General features: G+C 43.1%; 1 protein-coding gene across 1 annotated transcript in view; it reads left to right on the top strand.

The window, feature by feature from the left end:
* The window catches only part of LOC115142939 (phosphatidylinositol-4-phosphate 3-kinase, catalytic subunit type 2 beta), a 70,496-nt gene that overhangs the window by 30,167 nt on the left and 21,857 nt on the right, over positions 1 to 18,472 (top strand). The window contains 5 exon segments of the mRNA XM_029682826.2: positions 1,993 to 2,115; positions 3,505 to 3,675; positions 3,754 to 3,862; positions 7,697 to 7,839; positions 11,357 to 11,545. Of these exon segments, the coding sequence (XP_029538686.2) occupies positions 1,993 to 2,115; positions 3,505 to 3,675; positions 3,754 to 3,862; positions 7,697 to 7,839; positions 11,357 to 11,545 (735 nt within the window).

The following is an 18,472-nucleotide window of genomic DNA, read 5'->3' as shown; positions in this document are numbered from 1 at the left end:
CCCCGAGCTGACAAGGTACAAATCTGTCGTTCTGCCCCTGAACAGGCAGTTAACCCGCTGTTCCTAGGCCGTCATTGAAAATAAGAATTTGTTCTTAACTGACTTGCCTGGTAAAAGATCAAATTAAAAATTCAAATAAAATAATTTACCTTTGAAGAACTTCAGATGTTTTCAATGAGGAGACTCAGTTAGATAGCAAATGTTCAGTTTTTCCAAAAAGATTATTTGTGTAGGACAAATGGCTCCGTTTTGTTCGTTTTGTTCGTTTTGGGTAAGAAAAAACCTGAAAATTAAGTCATTACAACGCGATTTTTTCCCCAAATTAACTCCATAATGTCGACAGAAACATGGCAAACGTTGTTTAGAATCAATCCTCAAGGTGTTTTTCACATATCTATCGATGATAAATCATTCGTGGCAGTTTGGTTTCTCCTCTGAAGAAAATGGAACGCGCATGAACCTGGAGATTACGCAATAATTTCGACGGAGGACACCGGGCGGACACCTGGTAAATGTAGTGTCTTATGGTCAATCTTCCAATGATATGCCTACAAATACGTCACAATGCTGCAGACACCTTGGGGAAACGACAAAAAGTGCAGGCTCATTCCTGGCGCATTCACAGCCATATAAGGAGACATTGGAACACAGGGCATTCAAAATCTGGACCATTTCCTGTATGAAATTTCATCTTGGTTTCGCCTGTAGCATTAGTTCTGGGGCACTCACAGATAATATTTTTGCAGTTTTGGAAACGTCAAGAGTTTTTTCTTTCAAAGCTGTCAATTACATGCATAGTCGAGCATCTTTTCGTGACAAAATATCTTGTTTAAAACGGGAACGTTTTTTATCCAAAAATTAAAAGAGCACCCCCTATCTCGAAGAAGTTGGACACCAGGAAATCAGCTCCAAGTTATTTTAATTTAGGAAATCTGTTTCCAAGTGTTTCCATGCATAAGAGAGAGACAACGTGATCATATACAAATGTAAGCAATATTTGAAATGATTATATTTTAGTCAAATATTATATCTGTTTTGGCTTCTTGCGGTCAATTAGCAGTCTACAAATTATTTGTAATTATTTGTTCTGGCCGTCCCACCATCCACTCAAGAAGAAATTGGTCCGTGCCTGAATCTAGTTGATGATCCCTGTAGTATTAGTATATAATATTATAAATGTCACATATACTCATATACACTGAGTGCACAAAAAATAAAGAACACATTCCTAATATTAAGTTGCACCCCCACTTTGTCCCTCAGAACAGCCTCAATTTATTGGGGCATGGACTCTACAAGGTGTTGAAAGAGTTCCACAGGGATGCTGCCCCATGTTGACTCCATTGTTTCCCACAGTTGTGTCAAGTTGGCTGTATGTCCTTTGGGTGGTGGACCATTGTTGATACACACAGGAATCTGTTGAGCGTGAAAAACCAAACAGTGTTGCAGTTCTTGACACAAAGTGGTGCGCCTGGCACCTACTATCATACCCCGTTCAAAGGCCCTTAAATATTTTGTCTTGCCCATTCACCTTCTGAATGGAACACAATCCACGTCTCAATTGTCTCAAGGCTTAAAAATCCTTCTTTACCTGTCTCCTCCCCTTTCATCTGCACTGATTAACAAATGACATCAATAAGGGATCATAGCTTTCACCTACATTCACCTGGTCAGTCTATGTCATGGAAAGAGCATAATGTTCATAATGTTTTGTACACTCAGTGTATACTCTAACATACACTGATATACACTACACAACTGACACACACTCACAAGAGAACTCCGTTAATTTCCCATAGTCAGAAGACATTGATTGAATTGAACACAGACCCACGAAGAAAAGTCTTGCTTGTTATGCATCGTTTCGCATGACTCCAACTTGGTCCTCAGTTATTTGTAATAATAGCGTTTACATACATAGGCCAATGGGGTTTCATAATATCATCTACTCTGTTGTCCCATTGGCTGACCTCCTCTTCCTCTTCCTGTTAGCTACGAGGGCTTCTTCCTGTCATGCTCTCTGACCCATGGAGGGGCGGAACTTTGTGCCCCGCAGCACACCAGCAAACAGCAGGTCAGCAAGTACCTGTTTCACCTGGTGGTCTGGGACCAGAGGTATGTACCCAAACACAGCCTGTTTCCACAGGCCTTATAGACATTTTAACCAATCACAGCCAGGTACCTCAACCAACCTCACAGCCTATTAAAACAGACCTTACAGACACCCAGCCAATCTTTTAAAGGAGATTAGTTACAACCCACAAATAAAAACATACTGTGAATGGTTCACATCTGCTTCAATAAGCTTGCGCGCTTAGTTACAATTTGTGGGTTGTAAAACTTATCTCCTTTACAAGAGATGTGAAGGTAGCTATGCAGCAGCATCCGGTGGCTATTTTCTGATCTCTCCAACCCCTACCTCGTGTCCTTAATGCATTGTCCCTGGGGCTATTTTTGAAGACACTGTTTGTTGGGATCTTTTTTTAGCGTCTATTGTAAGGATATTTTGAATCCTCCGGTATCCGGGTGGATTTAGTGTCCTGGTGGATTATCAAGCCTGAGCTGACCTAGTGGTGCTGACATCTCCAGATGTGACAACAGCAGTGCAAAGCCTTCACAGTAAAACACCACTTCCCGAGAAGACTGCTTGACCCTGTCCGGCTTGATGGAGCCACTTAAGATAAGGTGGAATAAACACCAATAGGCCAAATTTAGGGTTGCAAAATTCCGGGAACTTTCAATAAAAGTTACAACCAACAAACCAAGAGCTGTTTGAACAATCCTCCAACCCGGGATTTGGGGAAAACCAGAGAATTTATTTAAAGTTCCCGGAATTTTGCAGCCCTAGCCATGTTTAATTCTGTCCGGAGTGCTTTGGAGAGGGAGTGCAGCGATCTACATCTTTGTAAGGTAGCCTTCCTCAAACAGCTCTTGGTTTGTTGGTTGTATAAAAGTCCTGAAAGTAAACGGTTTGGCTGGATATCTTATCGTGAGAGGCTTTTATGAGGCACCCGTCCATAATGTAGCCCACAGTCTGTCCGCATAACTGACAATGTTTTCTTAGTTAGCGACGCATGCTAATAGAGCCCCCATTGGCAATGGTGTGTGTTTTATAACGTGGCTATTTTTTGTTAGCAAGACGCTAGCTCCTTTCATGCTAACTAGTCTTTTTGAAGTTTTGGAATTCCAACAGAGTTCTTAATGTGTTCTTCGCATTCATGTTGAAAGCGCACGGGTCCCATGTGGATGACACAGGGCTAAATATAACAGATGGGATCATTTACTGTTGACTAACAGTTACAGTGGATCCGAGACTACTCATTGTAGTAAAATTTGAATTTACTGTATACTGCATTTCACAAGGACTCAAGTACAACTCTCTCTCTCACAACCCCCTACCCTCTTTCCTTTTCCATTCCTCTCTTCCCCTTATATGCTTCTTTACCCTCCTCTTCCATTGCATCTCTCTCCTCTCCCTCCCCCCTGTCCCTCTCGCCCCCCCAGGGTGTGTTTCCCAGTGCAGATTAACCAGTTGCCAAGGGAGACCCAGTTGACGGTGACTCTGTATGCCAGCGCTCTACCACCCCCTGGAGGTGCGGAGGAGAAGGGCAGCAAGCAGCGGAGGAGCATCGACTCTCTGGGCTGGGTCACCATGCCCCTCTTCAACTTCAGACAGTGAGTAGCAGTTCAGGAGGCTCTGTGTGTCTGTGTGTGCGTGTCGGTGGGATGACCGTCATCCTGTGTCTCCCTCAGCATCCTGACGTGTGGGAGGAAGCTACTGGGTCTGTGGCCTTCCACCCCAGGAACTAACACTCGCTCCAGCTCCCCCAACTTCAGCCAGCCTGACAGCGTCATCCTGCAGGTAACTGGCCTAATCTCTCTCACGTACACACGCTCACACACACGCGCGCTCGCTCACACACACACACACACACACACACGCTCACACACACACCATTTCTCCTCCTCCTCGTCCTTCCTTCCTCTCTTATCTGCGTCAATTTGTTTTTCAGGGTGTAGTTCCCTGTTTATTATCCACTTTTTTCACTCCCAATCTCTTTCTTTCTCTTCCTCTGCTCTCCTATCCCTCTCTCTTTCTCTCTCTCCCTTTTACAGCTTACTGTACTGTATGGGGACTTAGAGAGGTTTTAGACCGATCTGCTGCAATAAAACATCTACCTTAGCTCCTGGTCCAAAGAGCAATCTATAAAAGACATGCACGCGTGCACACACACCCACACACACACGTTACAGGTACAATGCTAGTCCTCCTGGGTGTGTAACACATGAACATTTGATGTCTTTATGGCCTGTTTTCGAGCTGTGGAGCATGAATGGTGTTAAGGGGATTTTCAGGTGAACAAAAGAGATGAGCATTTGCGGATATAATCAATAATAAATCAATCTGGTTTCATACAAGTCGCAACAGGGAGACACCTCCAAAAGAGAAGCGGAGAAAATGTCATCGGGAAATCAAAACCACTTTGTCAGCTACTAAAGAACCCACGGTGTTCCACGGAACGCAACAACAATCTGTCTTTGGTCTTTGGACCTCAATCCCTATAAACAGATATAACTTTAACATACAGCATCGAGTCTAGGGACCATCCACCCGCACAACCAGAACACTTGAGATCATGTGTATTACTGAAATGGGAAACAAATCTCCTCATCACTGCCTGCATGTGTCTACGTCAAAACCATTGCCATTACATTTCAATTCACTTAGAATCACTTTCACTTTTTTTTGCCATTCTAGAGTCATGCACTACTCATAAAACATATTTAGAACTTGTATTTTTCAGAAACGTAAAATACTGTTAAAAACAAGAACAATATAGTGATATGATGCAGTATTTTGGCCATACCGCCCAGCCCTGTGTAGTACACATACACACAGATGTGGACCTTTACGCTCACACAGAAGCACATGCACGCACACACACACACATGCGCGCGAGCTGCTGCTGCTTGCAGAAGGGACCTGAAAGTAGGTCAGATAGCTCTGCTCTGGCCAACAAAACTCGCCCTTCATATTAGACTCTCTATACCCTCTCTTTTGACACACACATCCTCTTTTCTCTCTATCGCTCTCTCTCTCTCTGTCACGCACGCACACACACACAGTGTTTCCTCTCAGCGGTATTGTAGTGTAAACTCAGTCCCTCCTGCAGTGCCAGCCCAGTGTGTCACAGTGCCAACTGGCCCGTGGCTCTGGTGCCCTATGGCTTTTTGTCTCAGTGCAGTGGCCTGTGTTCAAATGGGATGTGTGTGTTGTTGCAATCAGTCTCCTCATTAGCGTGGTGACATCATTTGAGGTTTCGTTCTTCATCACTGACGGCAGAACACATACGCATAACATCGCATAAGACACATCTGGGGCCTGGCGTCCATCTGTCTCTCATTAACCCGAATGTAACCCCCTCACGCACACGTGCACACACCGTCATACACACACGTACGTGCACACCGTCTAACATTACCCTCTGACTTTTTTCTCTTAGTTGTTTTTTTACATTCCTCTTCTGTTTAGGCCTCTGTCTTTCTTCCTCAAACTATCTTCCCCTCTCGGCTTTTACTTATTTTTCTTTTTTTTTTCCTTGGATGAATTCCTCACATCATTTTGTTCCTCTCCTCTCTCCCAATCTCTTCCATCTCTTCATCTACCCGTTACCTTGTCCATCTGCTCTGTAACAGTCAGGTCAGACCCCTTGACTTTTTCCACATTTTGTTACTTACTACAACATTATTCAAAAATGGATGACACTGGGAGTCGGGAAGCAAGATCCGGGTGTGAATCATTTAATGAATAAATGAAAACATAATACAAAACAAGAAACACAAACGCACAGACATGAAACAGAAACAATGACACCTGGGAAAGGAACCAAAGGGAGTGACATATATAGGGCAGGTAATCAAGGAGGTGATGGAGTCCGGCTGAGTGCCATAATGCGCTGAAGCGCGTAACGATGGTGACAGGTGTGTGCCACAACGAGCAGCCTGGTGACCTAGAGGCCGGAGAGGGAGCACGGGTGACATAAACAACCAAACATCCTCAGTAATCTGCACACAAGACCCCATCATGACAAAGCGAAGACAGGTTTTTAGAATTGTTTGCAAATTGTATTCAAATAAAAAACAGAAATACCTTGTTTACATAAGTATTCAGACCCTTTGCTGGGGGACTTGAAATTGAGCTGAGTTACATCCTGTTTCCGTTGATCATCCTTGAGAGATGTTTCTACAACTTGATTGGAGTCCACCTGTGGTAAATTCAATTGATTGTACATGATTTGGAAAGGCACACACCTGTCTATATAAGGTCCCACAGTTGACAGTGTCAGAGCAAAAAATCAAGCCATGAGGTCGAAGGAATTGTCTGTAGATCTCTGAAACAGGATTGTGTCGAGGCACAGATCTGGGGAAGGGTACCAAAACAGTTCTGCAGCATTAAAGGTTCCCAATAACACAGTGGCCTCCATCATTCTTAAATGGTCGCCCAAGCCAAACTGAGCAATCAGGGAGGTGACCAAGAACACGATGGTCACTCTGACAGAGCTCTAGAGTCGCTCTGTGGAGATGGGCACATGACAGCCTGCTTGGAGTTTGCCAAAAGGCACATAAAGACTCTCAGACCATGAGAAAAAAGATTCACTAGTCTGATGAAACCAAGATTGAACTCTTTGGCCTGACAGCCAAGCGTCACATCTGGAGGAAACCTGGCACCATCTCTATGGTGAAGTGTGGTGATGGCAGCATCATGCTGTAGGAATGTTTTTCAGCGGCAGGGTCTGGGAGACTAGTCAGGATTGAGGCAAAGATTAACAGAGCAAAGTACAGAGAGCTCCTTCATGAAAACCTGCTCCAGAGCACTCAGGACCTCAGACTGGGGCGAAGGTTCACCTTCCAAGAGGACAAAGACCCTAAGCACACAGCCGAGGCAATGCAGGAGTGGCTTGGGGACAAGTCTCTGAATGTCCTTGAGTGGCCCAGCCAGAGCCTGGACTTGAACCCAATCGAACATCTCTGGAGAGACCAGGAGCTGTGCAGCAAAGCTCCCCATCCAACCTGACAGAGCTTGAGAGAATTTGCAAAGAAGAATGGGAGAAACTCCCCAAATAGAGGTGTGCCAAGCTTGTAGCGTCCTAGGCTGTACTCGAGGCTGTAATCGCTGCCAAAGGAGCTTCAACAAAGTACTGAGTTAAGGGTCTGAATACTTATGTAAATGTGATATATTCGTTTTTTATTTTTAATAAATTGGGAAACATTTCTAAAAACCTCTTATTGCTTTGTCATTGTGGGGTATTGTGTGTAGATTGATGGAAAAAATAATTTAATCAATTTAAGAATAAGGCTGTAACGTAACAAAATGTGTAAAAAGTCAAGGGGTCTGAATACATTCCGAAGGAACTGTATCTTGTTTAGATTAAGCTGTAAGAGATATAATGATTTAAATCAAACCATATCGATGTTTATTTATGTACATTTCCCTCCTCACAACACATTTTTTATTTTACCTTCATTTAACTAGGCAAATCAGTTAAGAACAAATTATTTTTTTCATTGATGGCCTAGGAACAGTGGGTTAACTGCCTTGCTCAGGGGCAGAATGACAGATTTGTACCTTCTCTCTTCATGAACAATCTTAATGTTGTTGTTAGTGTGACGCCTAACCTCTGACCTCTTCCTGTAGGTGGACTTTCCCACGTCGTCGTTTGAGGTGCGCTTTAGCACCCCCCCTCCCGCAGAGTTCAGTCCCCAGTATGACTTCTCCAGACTCGACCAGCACAGCCAGAGACAACTGCAGGATGTACTGCACAAGAAATCACTCTTCTGGTGAGACTACTACACTGTCAGTCAGTCTCTCTCTCTCTCTCTCTCTCTCTCTCTCTCTCTCTCTCTCGCACTACCTTTCTGCTCACTCACTCACTCCATGGAATGACAGAACAGCCCTGATAGACTGACATACATTATTACCACGTGTCATTATAATGTCACTGTTACACTGCATTAGAGAGTATCGTATGTTTTTGTGCTAGTGTTCAAACCCAACAGCTGTAGACGTTATTGAGGGGCGTTGATAGGTTAGTATTAGCCTGAAATCCAGAACCTGTTTTGCTGACATTCAACTCCATGAAGTCCGTGTCATGCTAAACATGGCAAGGAGTGGAATGATATCTCAAACAGAATGGTACCCAGGCTAGGTTAATAGTGGACAGAGCAGGAAGACAGACAGGAGATGCAATGCTGCTTGAAAGTATGTGAACCCTACAGGGCTGGTTATTATTTTGCTGTAAAATATTAAAATAAACATAGAAAATCCTGATCTAAACCCCAATTTGTAATAAAGACATTCCAAGTAAATGACAGAAACCCCAAAATATGATATTTTCGTTGTTTATTTAACAAACGTGGTTTATTTAACAGATACTCAGATTTGATGTGTGCAAAAATATGTGAACCCCTTCAGTCAATAGCTTGTGGCACCTCCATTAGCAGCAATAACTTGGAGTCTCCTATAGCCAGTAATCAGTCTCTAACATCTGTTTTGAGGGATTTTCCCCCACTCCTCCTTACAGAACTCAGCCAATTGAGTGAGGGTTGAGAGGTGTCTGGCATGAACTCCCCGCTACAGGTCCTGCCACAGTATCTCGATTGGATTTAGGTCAGGACTTTGACTTGGCCAATCCAAAACACAAGTCGTCTTTCTCCTGAGCCATTCTTTGGTAGATTTGCTTCAATGCTTTGGGTCGTTGTCTTGTTGGAAGATGTATTTTTGGCCCAGCTTTAGCTCCTTGACTGATGGCCTGACGTTCTGTTCCAGAATTTCCTGGTATACCTCAGAATTCATGGTTTCCTTTAATGATGTGAAGTCGTACAGGTCCAGAGTAGGAATTAGCAGCCCCAGATCTTGACATTCCCACCACCTTCCTTGACTGTTGGGATACGGTTCTTTTGGTGGTGCTGGGTTTTTGCCAAACATAGCTGTGTTGATTCTGACCAAAAAGGTCAAAAATGTCTAGATGTTATGTTTAGGTTGGCTTTTACCTGATTTATTATTGGGGATATTGTGGAAGGGCGTTCACCTTCCGGGCTAAGTTGCTGTCATGGTAAGTGCTCTCCGTTTTGTAAATGATTTGCCTCAAAGCTCAAATCTTTTTTGAATGATTTTATGATTTGAGATCTCCTTTCCTCTCGGCATGGCGTGCTTTGCATTCACCTGGGTGGGTAACACCAAACTGACCAGGTTTCTGATCCGTATTTATCAGAGTCCCGCCCAAACTCTTTACTAACGATCTCTCCTTTCATTGGGTCATTTGGTACCCGATTATTTACCCACCTGATTCTGCTCGCCTACTTGATTTAACCAATGCAACCTGGGGCTCACTTATTTTTGCACCTGCACTAATGACTTTTTTATTCGATTTTTCTACGACATACGTGATTTCCTTTTCACCAACACATGGTATTGGTAAATATAAACCTGTAATGTCAGATCTAAAAGACTGGTTCTGATTAAATGAAGATTTCATGGTAAAAACAAAAAAATATTTAATTGCAGCAGGGGTCCACATCCACATCCATCCGTCCAGTTGATGAGTGATGTCATAGCAGCAGCTGGTGGTGAATCCTCCCCAGATGATATTATACCCCCTCTCTCCTCCCCCTCTAGTCTCACCATCCCCCTCTCCTCTTTTGTCCCGTGTGTGTGTGTGTGTTTGCGTGTGTGCACCATTTACAAAAGAGAAGAAAAGGTCACTGAATATTAATCAGACCGGTGATCTGAATTCCTAAGAGAGGTAGAAAGAAACTAGGAGTGTTTGGGGAGCCTTCTCTGAGGAGTGTGTCAACAACGTTTAACTCAACCCTCCCTGGATAGAGAAGGGTGTGTGTCTCTCTGTTTGTATGTGTGTCTATTCACCATATCTCAGTATAGTGTTTAGCCCATTAGTGGTTGTCATAGTTTATGATCTGTTTCCTGTTTGTTGTGAGAGAGATAAACAGAACCGTGTTTATCTTGGACCAGTGTGTGTTTTGTTTACTTCCAAGTAGAATCTTTTTTCTGGGGCTTTTGAGCATGCCTTTGAATGGAAGGAAGGGAGATGTGCTCTTATCTGTGTCTCTGTCTCTGTCTTTGTCTGTGTCTTTGTCTCTGTCTGTTTGATGTTCACTTTGAGATAGGTCTCCCCCCCTCTCTTTACCTCTAAATAACGTTGGCTTTTGACTAGAACGTACAATGTGCACACATTCAAAACTTCAACAAATGACCATTTCTGGTCAGGATAAGTGTAATATTACATGGCAACTACAGGCAGATGAAGAAGAACGGACATAACAGTGTTGACAAACAATTATTTAAAGAACATTATCTTAAGGTGCAGTGTTTCCAAACAAGTGTACTGGCTTCAGTGCCATCCAGTATCAGGCTCCAAGCAGGAAGTAGATTAGAGGAGCTCATCCAATAGCAACAACTGTTGTCCAGCTGGATCATCCAATCCCAACAATGACACGGTATATTCAGCCAATGGAAACAACCGTACCAAGGAGAACTCATCATACGTTAACAGCCCTCTGCCCTGTGTGTGTCTGCTAGAGCAGTTAGAGAAACACGTGTGTGTAGATTTAGGCAGAGATTCAAACAAACATGGATTAACGTTGTGTGTTGCGTGTGTGTGAGTGAGCGTGTGTGTGTGTGTGTGTGATGAGAATGAATGTACTCACTGACCTTTTAGTTTTCGGTTGACATTTTCACGGTTTCTCCACGCGGTACATCTACTGTTTATTCTCCCTTCTCCCAGTCATTTTATCTGTCTTTATCGTTCTTCCTCTACCTTTTGTCTCGCCTCTACTCACTCTCTCCATCTGTCCCCCCTCTCCCTTACACACCCGCTCCGATCAGTCTCTTTTTCTCTTTGTTTCATGCCTGTTTCAAATTCAGCTTGATCGGTTTTTTCCCCCATTGGTGTAACCGCGTTCAAATGAGGGTGGCCAAAGCAAGGAGAAACAAAGTAATGTTATCACGAAGACAGAACAAAGACATCATTGATACGTGTTGGCCACATTTATACAAAGGTAATCTATCTTTTTTTTCCCTTTTTCTTTTTTACAGTGGAGAATGGCCATCTAATGCTGCAGTAAACAACACCACACTCTCTTTCCCTCTTTCTTTTCCTTTCATTGTGAGAAAGTATTCCAAGTATGCATTATGTCACTCCCTCTTCCCCTCTCTACCTTTTACCCTCTATACCCCTCCCCCTCTCCACATCCCCCTCTCTTTCTCTCACTCTCAAGCGAAGTATGCACATGTAAGGTGTTTATGTTTCTCCTCACTCTCTCCCCTCTATCTGCCCAGGTTGACTCCAGAGGACAAGCGTCTGTTGTGGGAGAAACGTTCGTTCTGCCAGTCAGAGAGTGGTGCCCTGCCCCTGGTGCTGGCTAGTGCCCCCCGCTGGGAGTGGGCATGCCTGTCAGATATCTATGCCCTGCTCCGCCAGTGGGCATGTCTCAACCACCACGACGCACTGGGCCTTCTGCATGCCACGTAAGGGAACTGTGCGCGTACGTGTGTGTGTGTGTGTGGTTGCCAGGCAATGGTTTCTGGGGCAACACTCGTCAGGGAAATAGCCACCTTGGCAACAGTCAGTAGGCAACGGTCACCAGAAGGCCTGCGGTCGCCATTCGACCTTGTCATGTTGCGTTAGGACTGTGTAAACAACAGACACATTGGCAGTTTGGGGACATGGTCAGAGACGGGAGTGGACCAGACTTGCTTAGAATACTGTTCTGGAACATAAACACCATGAACTCACCTCAGCAGGGCAACATGCAAGGCATCACATGCATCACTCACCTTTTAGAATTACAGTTCAAATATGAATGAGGACGTTAGCAATTGATGTTGTTCTTCAATAACACAAACTCCAAAGCAAATCAGGGGGAGAGAAATAGGTTTATTTGAGAAGGACAAATCATAGATGTTATGCTGGGAGATACATGTTCAGTCTCCCCTGTCCTCAGCTTTTCTCCACCGAACAAAGAAACAGGATGCCACTTATAACCCCCCACCCTATCCTGGGGTTGACCTATCAGAAGTCTTTGCAGTGCAACTGGACCAATGGCCAAATAACAAGTATCCTGCCCCAGACTCAATGTACAGAACGCAGCACACACGTAGCTCTGAGTTCAGGTAAGGGAACTGTGCGCGTGCGTGTGTGTGGTTGCCAGGCAATGGTTTCTGGGGCAACACTCACCAGGATCCACAGATTCTAAACAGATGTTGAACTGAAACCCAACTCCTACTTACATTGACAATTCCCTATTGACTAGTTACTTCCAGTACTCTCATCCTCTGCATTGTGTATTTATCTGCAAAATATGCGCATACTCCCCCTAGACCATTTAAAAAATAAGTATAGTTAAAATGTATTTTTAGAAAATAATAGAAAGCATGAAAAAATAGACAGAATATAAACATTAGCAATAAGCATAAAATTGTTCACATTAAACACCTTGCATATTCCTATAAAACACAACGGGCATATTTTAAATGCTGTTGCAATAAGAAATAGATTTCACACAAAGTTATAGAAAAGAGGTATTAACAAGTGTGTTACCACATCTGAGAGAGCATGGTTCATTACAGCACCGAGGACAGTTACCACGGGCACATTGACCACAAGCATGAGGCTTGCTTGGTGTGATGATGAAGATTCTTATGATCCGAACCACATTCTTGTGAACACTACTGACACCCGTCTCCAAAAGGAAACGGTTGATGAGTACCAATGATATTCCCTATCTCGTAACCATCGGATTTTAGCAGACAAACATCGGGCAATAGCACACTTGATATCCTAGATGAGGATGAGAGAAATAACCACAGCTCCCACTATTGGAAGTATCATGCCCACCAAAAAACTTCACCATGTACCGAATGTGGAAGACAACCACATGACTAAGCCTAAATCATCTAGATTGTAATCATGATATTTAGCACCCCCAGTCCTGATCTTTTGGATCAGGTCAGTTATTTCCTCAGGATGATCAGGAATATTTGTACAGCCTCCAGCACCAGTAACAGCACATGCAACCACTTGTTCGGGAACAGAAGATAATCAAGTGCCAAACGATTTTGCATCGCCACTGTCCGAATGGCAACCATCTCAGCTGTGTTTAACTCAAGACTCTCAACTGTACTATTAGCTAGGATTTCCAAAGAGTCAGCTATATTCATAACTTCCCGTGCTATTTTACAAACACCATAAGAGGGAAAAGCAATCGCAAAGAATCTCTCCCTTTCTGTAATCACACGTTTATGACGCTGTGAAAAAAGAGAAATCACAGAATGTCTTACATGGGGTACGACATGTCCCAAATAACACGACCCTAATAACCCGACCCTTGCCACAACTTTGGTAACCAGGAATAGGCATAGGTTCCACAGATAAAGTAAGTCCCAGGAGCTATCATACCATTGTTGAGGATATTTCCAAAGGTTTTGGCATAGAAAGTAGTCCTAGTGCCATTACTGAGTGTCAATTCAACAGACCTTCAACAGACCATTAGACATTCCGCAACCAGTCACAGACAGATAGATAGATCTGTTGTCTGATCACATTTATTCTGTCCTACTTTGACAAATGCGTCCTGGTGCAGTTGAGATAAGTTCAGAGAGAATGACCTATTAACCTTTCTGGCGCAGGCGTTCCGATAGCGACCCACCTCGACAACATCCGGTGAAATTGCCGAGTGCGAAATTCTAATTACAGAAATAGCAATATTTAACATTCATGAAAATACAAGTGTCATACATCAAAATAAAGCTTAACATCTTGTTAATCCTGTGTCAGATTTCAAAAAGGCTTTACGGCGAAAACACACCATGCGATTATCTGAGGACAGTGCGCCGCACACAAAAGCATTAAAAACATTTTTCAACCAGGCAGGTGCGCCACGAAAGTCAGATATAGCGATAAAATAAATTCCTTAGCCTCGAAGATCTTCTGTTGGCACTCCAAAAGGTCACAGCTACATCACAAATGGTCCTTTTGTTCGATAAAGTCTGACTTTATATCCCCAAAAGCTCAGTTTAGCTGCCGCGCTTCATTCAATAATCCACCGGTTTCCGTCCTTCAAAATGCATACAAAATGAATCCCAAACATTACTAATAAACTTCTCCAAACAAGTCAAACAACGTTTATAATCAAACCTCAGGTACCCTAATACGTAAATAAACGATAAAATCTAAGACGGAGAATCGTTATTGTCTTTACCGGAGATAAACAACAAAGAACGCGCTCTCATCCACGCGCATGAAAACACTACAGCCAAAATGGGAGCCACTTAGAAAAACTACAAATTCTTGCTCATTTTTCCAAAGCAAGCCTGAAACTCTTTCTAAAGACTGTTGACATCTAGTGGAAGCCCTAGGAACTGCAATCTGGGAGGTTTTCGCCTCATATTAAACATGGCAGTCATTGGAAACAGTTTGTCCTGCCATATCAGTTATGTTATACTCACAGACATTATTTTAACAGTTTTAGAAACATAGAGTGTTAGAAACTTAGAGTGTTTTCTATCCAAATCTACTAATTATATGCATATCTTAGCTTTCGGGCTTGAGTAACAGGCAGTTTACTTTGGGCACGCTTTTCATCCAGACGTCAAAATACTGCCCCCTAGCCCTAAGAGGTTCAAACATAACCAGCCAACAGAGGCATGTGTAATAACTAGGTATGGTGGTCGCTGATTAGTGTCATTGGTAATCTCAAATGAAGGAAGGTACCTACCACTCCAGGATGTCAGCTCCACCCCCAACTCATCCACATGGTGTTGAATGGACACATATCCAGGAGTCTCAGGCCTCCTCCAGCACCTATCTGCAGAACTAGGTACTCTCGCATGTTGATGCGCAACATTCTTACCCAAATTAGTACCAGTATTTGTCTTATACCAATTAACAGCTCTCCATATACCCAACATTTCACTCTGGTTAAAAGGAATAGACCCTTTTGGAATACCTGCCCGTGATGTGAATGGTGCGTACGTACAAACCCAGCAACTACTTTGATTACTACTGTGACATAGTGTAGAGAGGGATAGAAACGTATTGACTTCCGAGTTTCCCTCATCCATCGCTGTGTTAGAAATGGAAACACAACCCACATCCTGTATTAGGAGGAAACTCGCAAGGAAAATAGTTTCAAACGTCTTTCACTTGTCCGCAAGACCATAATGTTCAATCATCCTATTGACAAGGTAATCATTCACCACGTCCTTTAAAAGTGACCAGCTCTTCCAAACTGGTATCAGTCCCACATAGAGAACTATTAGAAATTATGTTCTGACAGTCTGCCGCTAGTGAGGAATTCTTCTTCCGTTCCACTGGTTGCACTTCACAGGAGGTCTTGTATCGTTTCAGGTACAGTCAAGGGATATTGCTGCAGCCTCAGATGATAGATTCTCATAACCTGTAACGAAGGAAACAAAAAAGTGAAAGTAACATGTCCTGGTTTCAAGAGAAATTGATATTTCACCTAGATTTCCCTAAGTCAGCATGTCCCGATTTTCCGGAGGAAATTGTACATTTCACCTAGATATCCCTAATATGAGGACTGCGGTACACAACATAGAAGCTTATCAGGTTCTGATCATCTTACTGTGCTTCTTCACCTGAGATTGGCCCCCAATTGCTAATCAATCAGTTCTGTTCTCCAGGCTCCGCTTTTGTCATCGAAATGGACAAGTTTGCATAGAATGACATGTATCCCATCGTGATTTTCCCTGGACTTTTACTGCTGACTTTGATAATGACCTTCCCATTTTGACCCTAATGTCTCTGTCACATATATTTTTTTACCATCACCCACTGTCCTGGCACTACGTCATGTCCCCCCTCGGGAGTTATTCCCCATTAAAGAGTTCTATGCAATAGTTAAGCATTATGTCACTCATAAAGTGAACTTCTGTTTTTCTTCAAATCTAACGTGCCTGGTATGATCACATTGTAGTAACTACCCATCCTACCTGCCTCACACCCCCCTCCATAATGCGCGAACCGTCTGTGTATAAGATAAGCTCAGGGTTTTCCAACGAGTGACTCTATAAACCCATCAGGGAGCTGATCCAAAACCAACTCACAACAGTCGGTGTTCAAGTAATGTGGTATCTGGTGGAAGCACCAGAGTAGCTGGGATTACACCGGGTCTTTTCAACTATACCCATGTCCCATAGATCTTAAATCGCTACTTTAGTCGCGTCCATAGCTTCCTTGCTAATTGGATATTGTTTTGTGCAAGGTAGGGCAGCACCTGTCAGGCAGCACCTGATTCCATATCCAAAGTTCCACACTCATTTTTATTCGTAGTCCAAATAGCATGGTTCTGAACTGTAGAGCCTGCTTCAATCTTCATTGGACCAATAGAAATTGATAATGGTTTGGTTTGTTTCACGTGTCTTCGTCCCCCCCCCCCCCCCACACTCCTGTTGCTCTCATCTTCTTGCCTGTGTACTGAGGACATATCATATATGTTTTGCATAAGATATATATACCTGTATATATATATAATACAGTGACTTCAGCACCCGTATCTACAAAAAAATCTCCTGCCACGTTGTTAACAGTCATATTCACATATATTCCATCCGATTTGATACAGTATGTACACCAGCTGAGATGGGACGTAAGAGGGGTCTGTTAGTTTACCTCCACAGCATCCAGCAAACTCTGCTGCTGAGCCAAAGAGAGCTTCTTACATTTCTGCAGCAACATTGTGCCGTTGGGGCTGTTGTCCTGATTCCATTTTCACTTAGATGGGCCCTTCTTCTCGAGGCCACTTTTCATAAAATCACGTTTTCTTATCCGACATTCTCGTTGCCAGTGACCCGAAATCTCCAAATAATAACATACACCAGGTTTCTCTTCTACTGAACGAATAATGTTGTTGGTTTCACTCAGAATCTGCACAACTCTGATACCCACGTCTCGTGGATGCTTCAAAGTTTTTGAGCATTCATCCAACTGTTTTGAAGATGCGGATTTGTGTGTGATTACTGTCTCTAGAGGTTTGTCTTTACTCCCTTTTACAGCCTGTGTTCTGGTTGGCCTAAGACATTGTTCGTCACTGCTGTCAGAATCTGTTGACTCAATGCCAGGCAGTGCTGACCAGATGCTTGAAACCTGATCTGCCCTACACAACTCAATGTGAGGATAGATTGGAGAACAGAGAGGCCACAGGTCGGGGTCACGTCTGAATTTTTCACCTGTGTCTCCTGCTGCAATAGGGAATTTCTCCTTTTAAGGTCTTTATTTGTTCACCAAGAGCTTTCAAACTACAATTTTCTCTCTGCAATGTCATAATATTAACTTCCAAAGTTGTATAATATATATCTCTATGTATATATATATGTATTTATCCCCAAAATATATATATTTATATAACCCCTTTTGAGGACTCAAACCTCTTCTAGAACACAAATTGTTTCTGTAGGGCTTGGCTACCCATAACTTATGTTCACCACTAAGAGCTTGTTGAAGGCTTACATTAACCACATGTGTAAAAAATTGCTACTTCACTAGCAACTCACTTCTGTGCAACAAGAAGGTTTCATAAAAAAAGATGCCTCAAACCTTTTAATAGAGTAAGGACTCCAACCTTTTAATCGAGTAACAAAGGACTAAACTCTGTAATACAACAAAGGACTTGAATGCTTATACATCACAGATACATATCACTCATTGCATGCACTATTTTAACCTGATTTGGTTCTTTTTAAATTATATTGGTCCAGACTCACCCAGCAATTCTGCCGTCAATCAGGAGATGATGAGTTGACTCCCCAAAGTGGGTTTGTGCGCAGCCTTCTCTCTTTCCTCTGGATCAACACACAGTTGATACGTTTTTCTGGTTGTTGTTGTTCAGAGCAAATCATCCGGGTCACGGCACCAAGTGTTAGCAATTGATGTTATTCTTCAATTATACAAACTCCAAAGCAAATCAGGGGGAAAAAATAGGTTTATTTGAGAAGGACAAATCATAGATGTTATGCTGGGAGATAGACGTTCAGTCTCCCCTGTCCTCAGCTTTTCTCCACCGAATAAAGAAACAGGATGCCACTTATAACCCCCCCACCCTATCCTGGGGTTGACCTATCAGAAGTCTTTGCAGTACAACTGGACCAATGGCCAAATAACAAGTATCCTGCCCCAGACTCAATGTACAGAACGTAGTACACACGTAGCTCTGAGTTCAGGTAAGGGAACTGTGCACGTGCGTGTGTGTGGTTGCCAGGCAATGGTTTCTGGGGCAACACTCGCCAGGATCCACAGATTCTAAACAGATGTTGAACTGAAACCCAACTCCTACTTACATTGACAATTCCCTATTGATCGTTACTTCCAGTACTCTCATCCTGGGGTTGACCAATCAGATGTCCTTGCAGTATAACTGGACCAATGGCCAAATAACA

This window comes from Oncorhynchus nerka, linkage group LG15 (genome assembly GCF_034236695.1).
Source record: "Oncorhynchus nerka isolate Pitt River linkage group LG15, Oner_Uvic_2.0, whole genome shotgun sequence".
Classification (NCBI taxonomy): domain Eukaryota; kingdom Metazoa; phylum Chordata; class Actinopteri; order Salmoniformes; family Salmonidae; genus Oncorhynchus; species Oncorhynchus nerka.
This window is presented reverse-complemented; position numbering and strand designations above follow the sequence as displayed.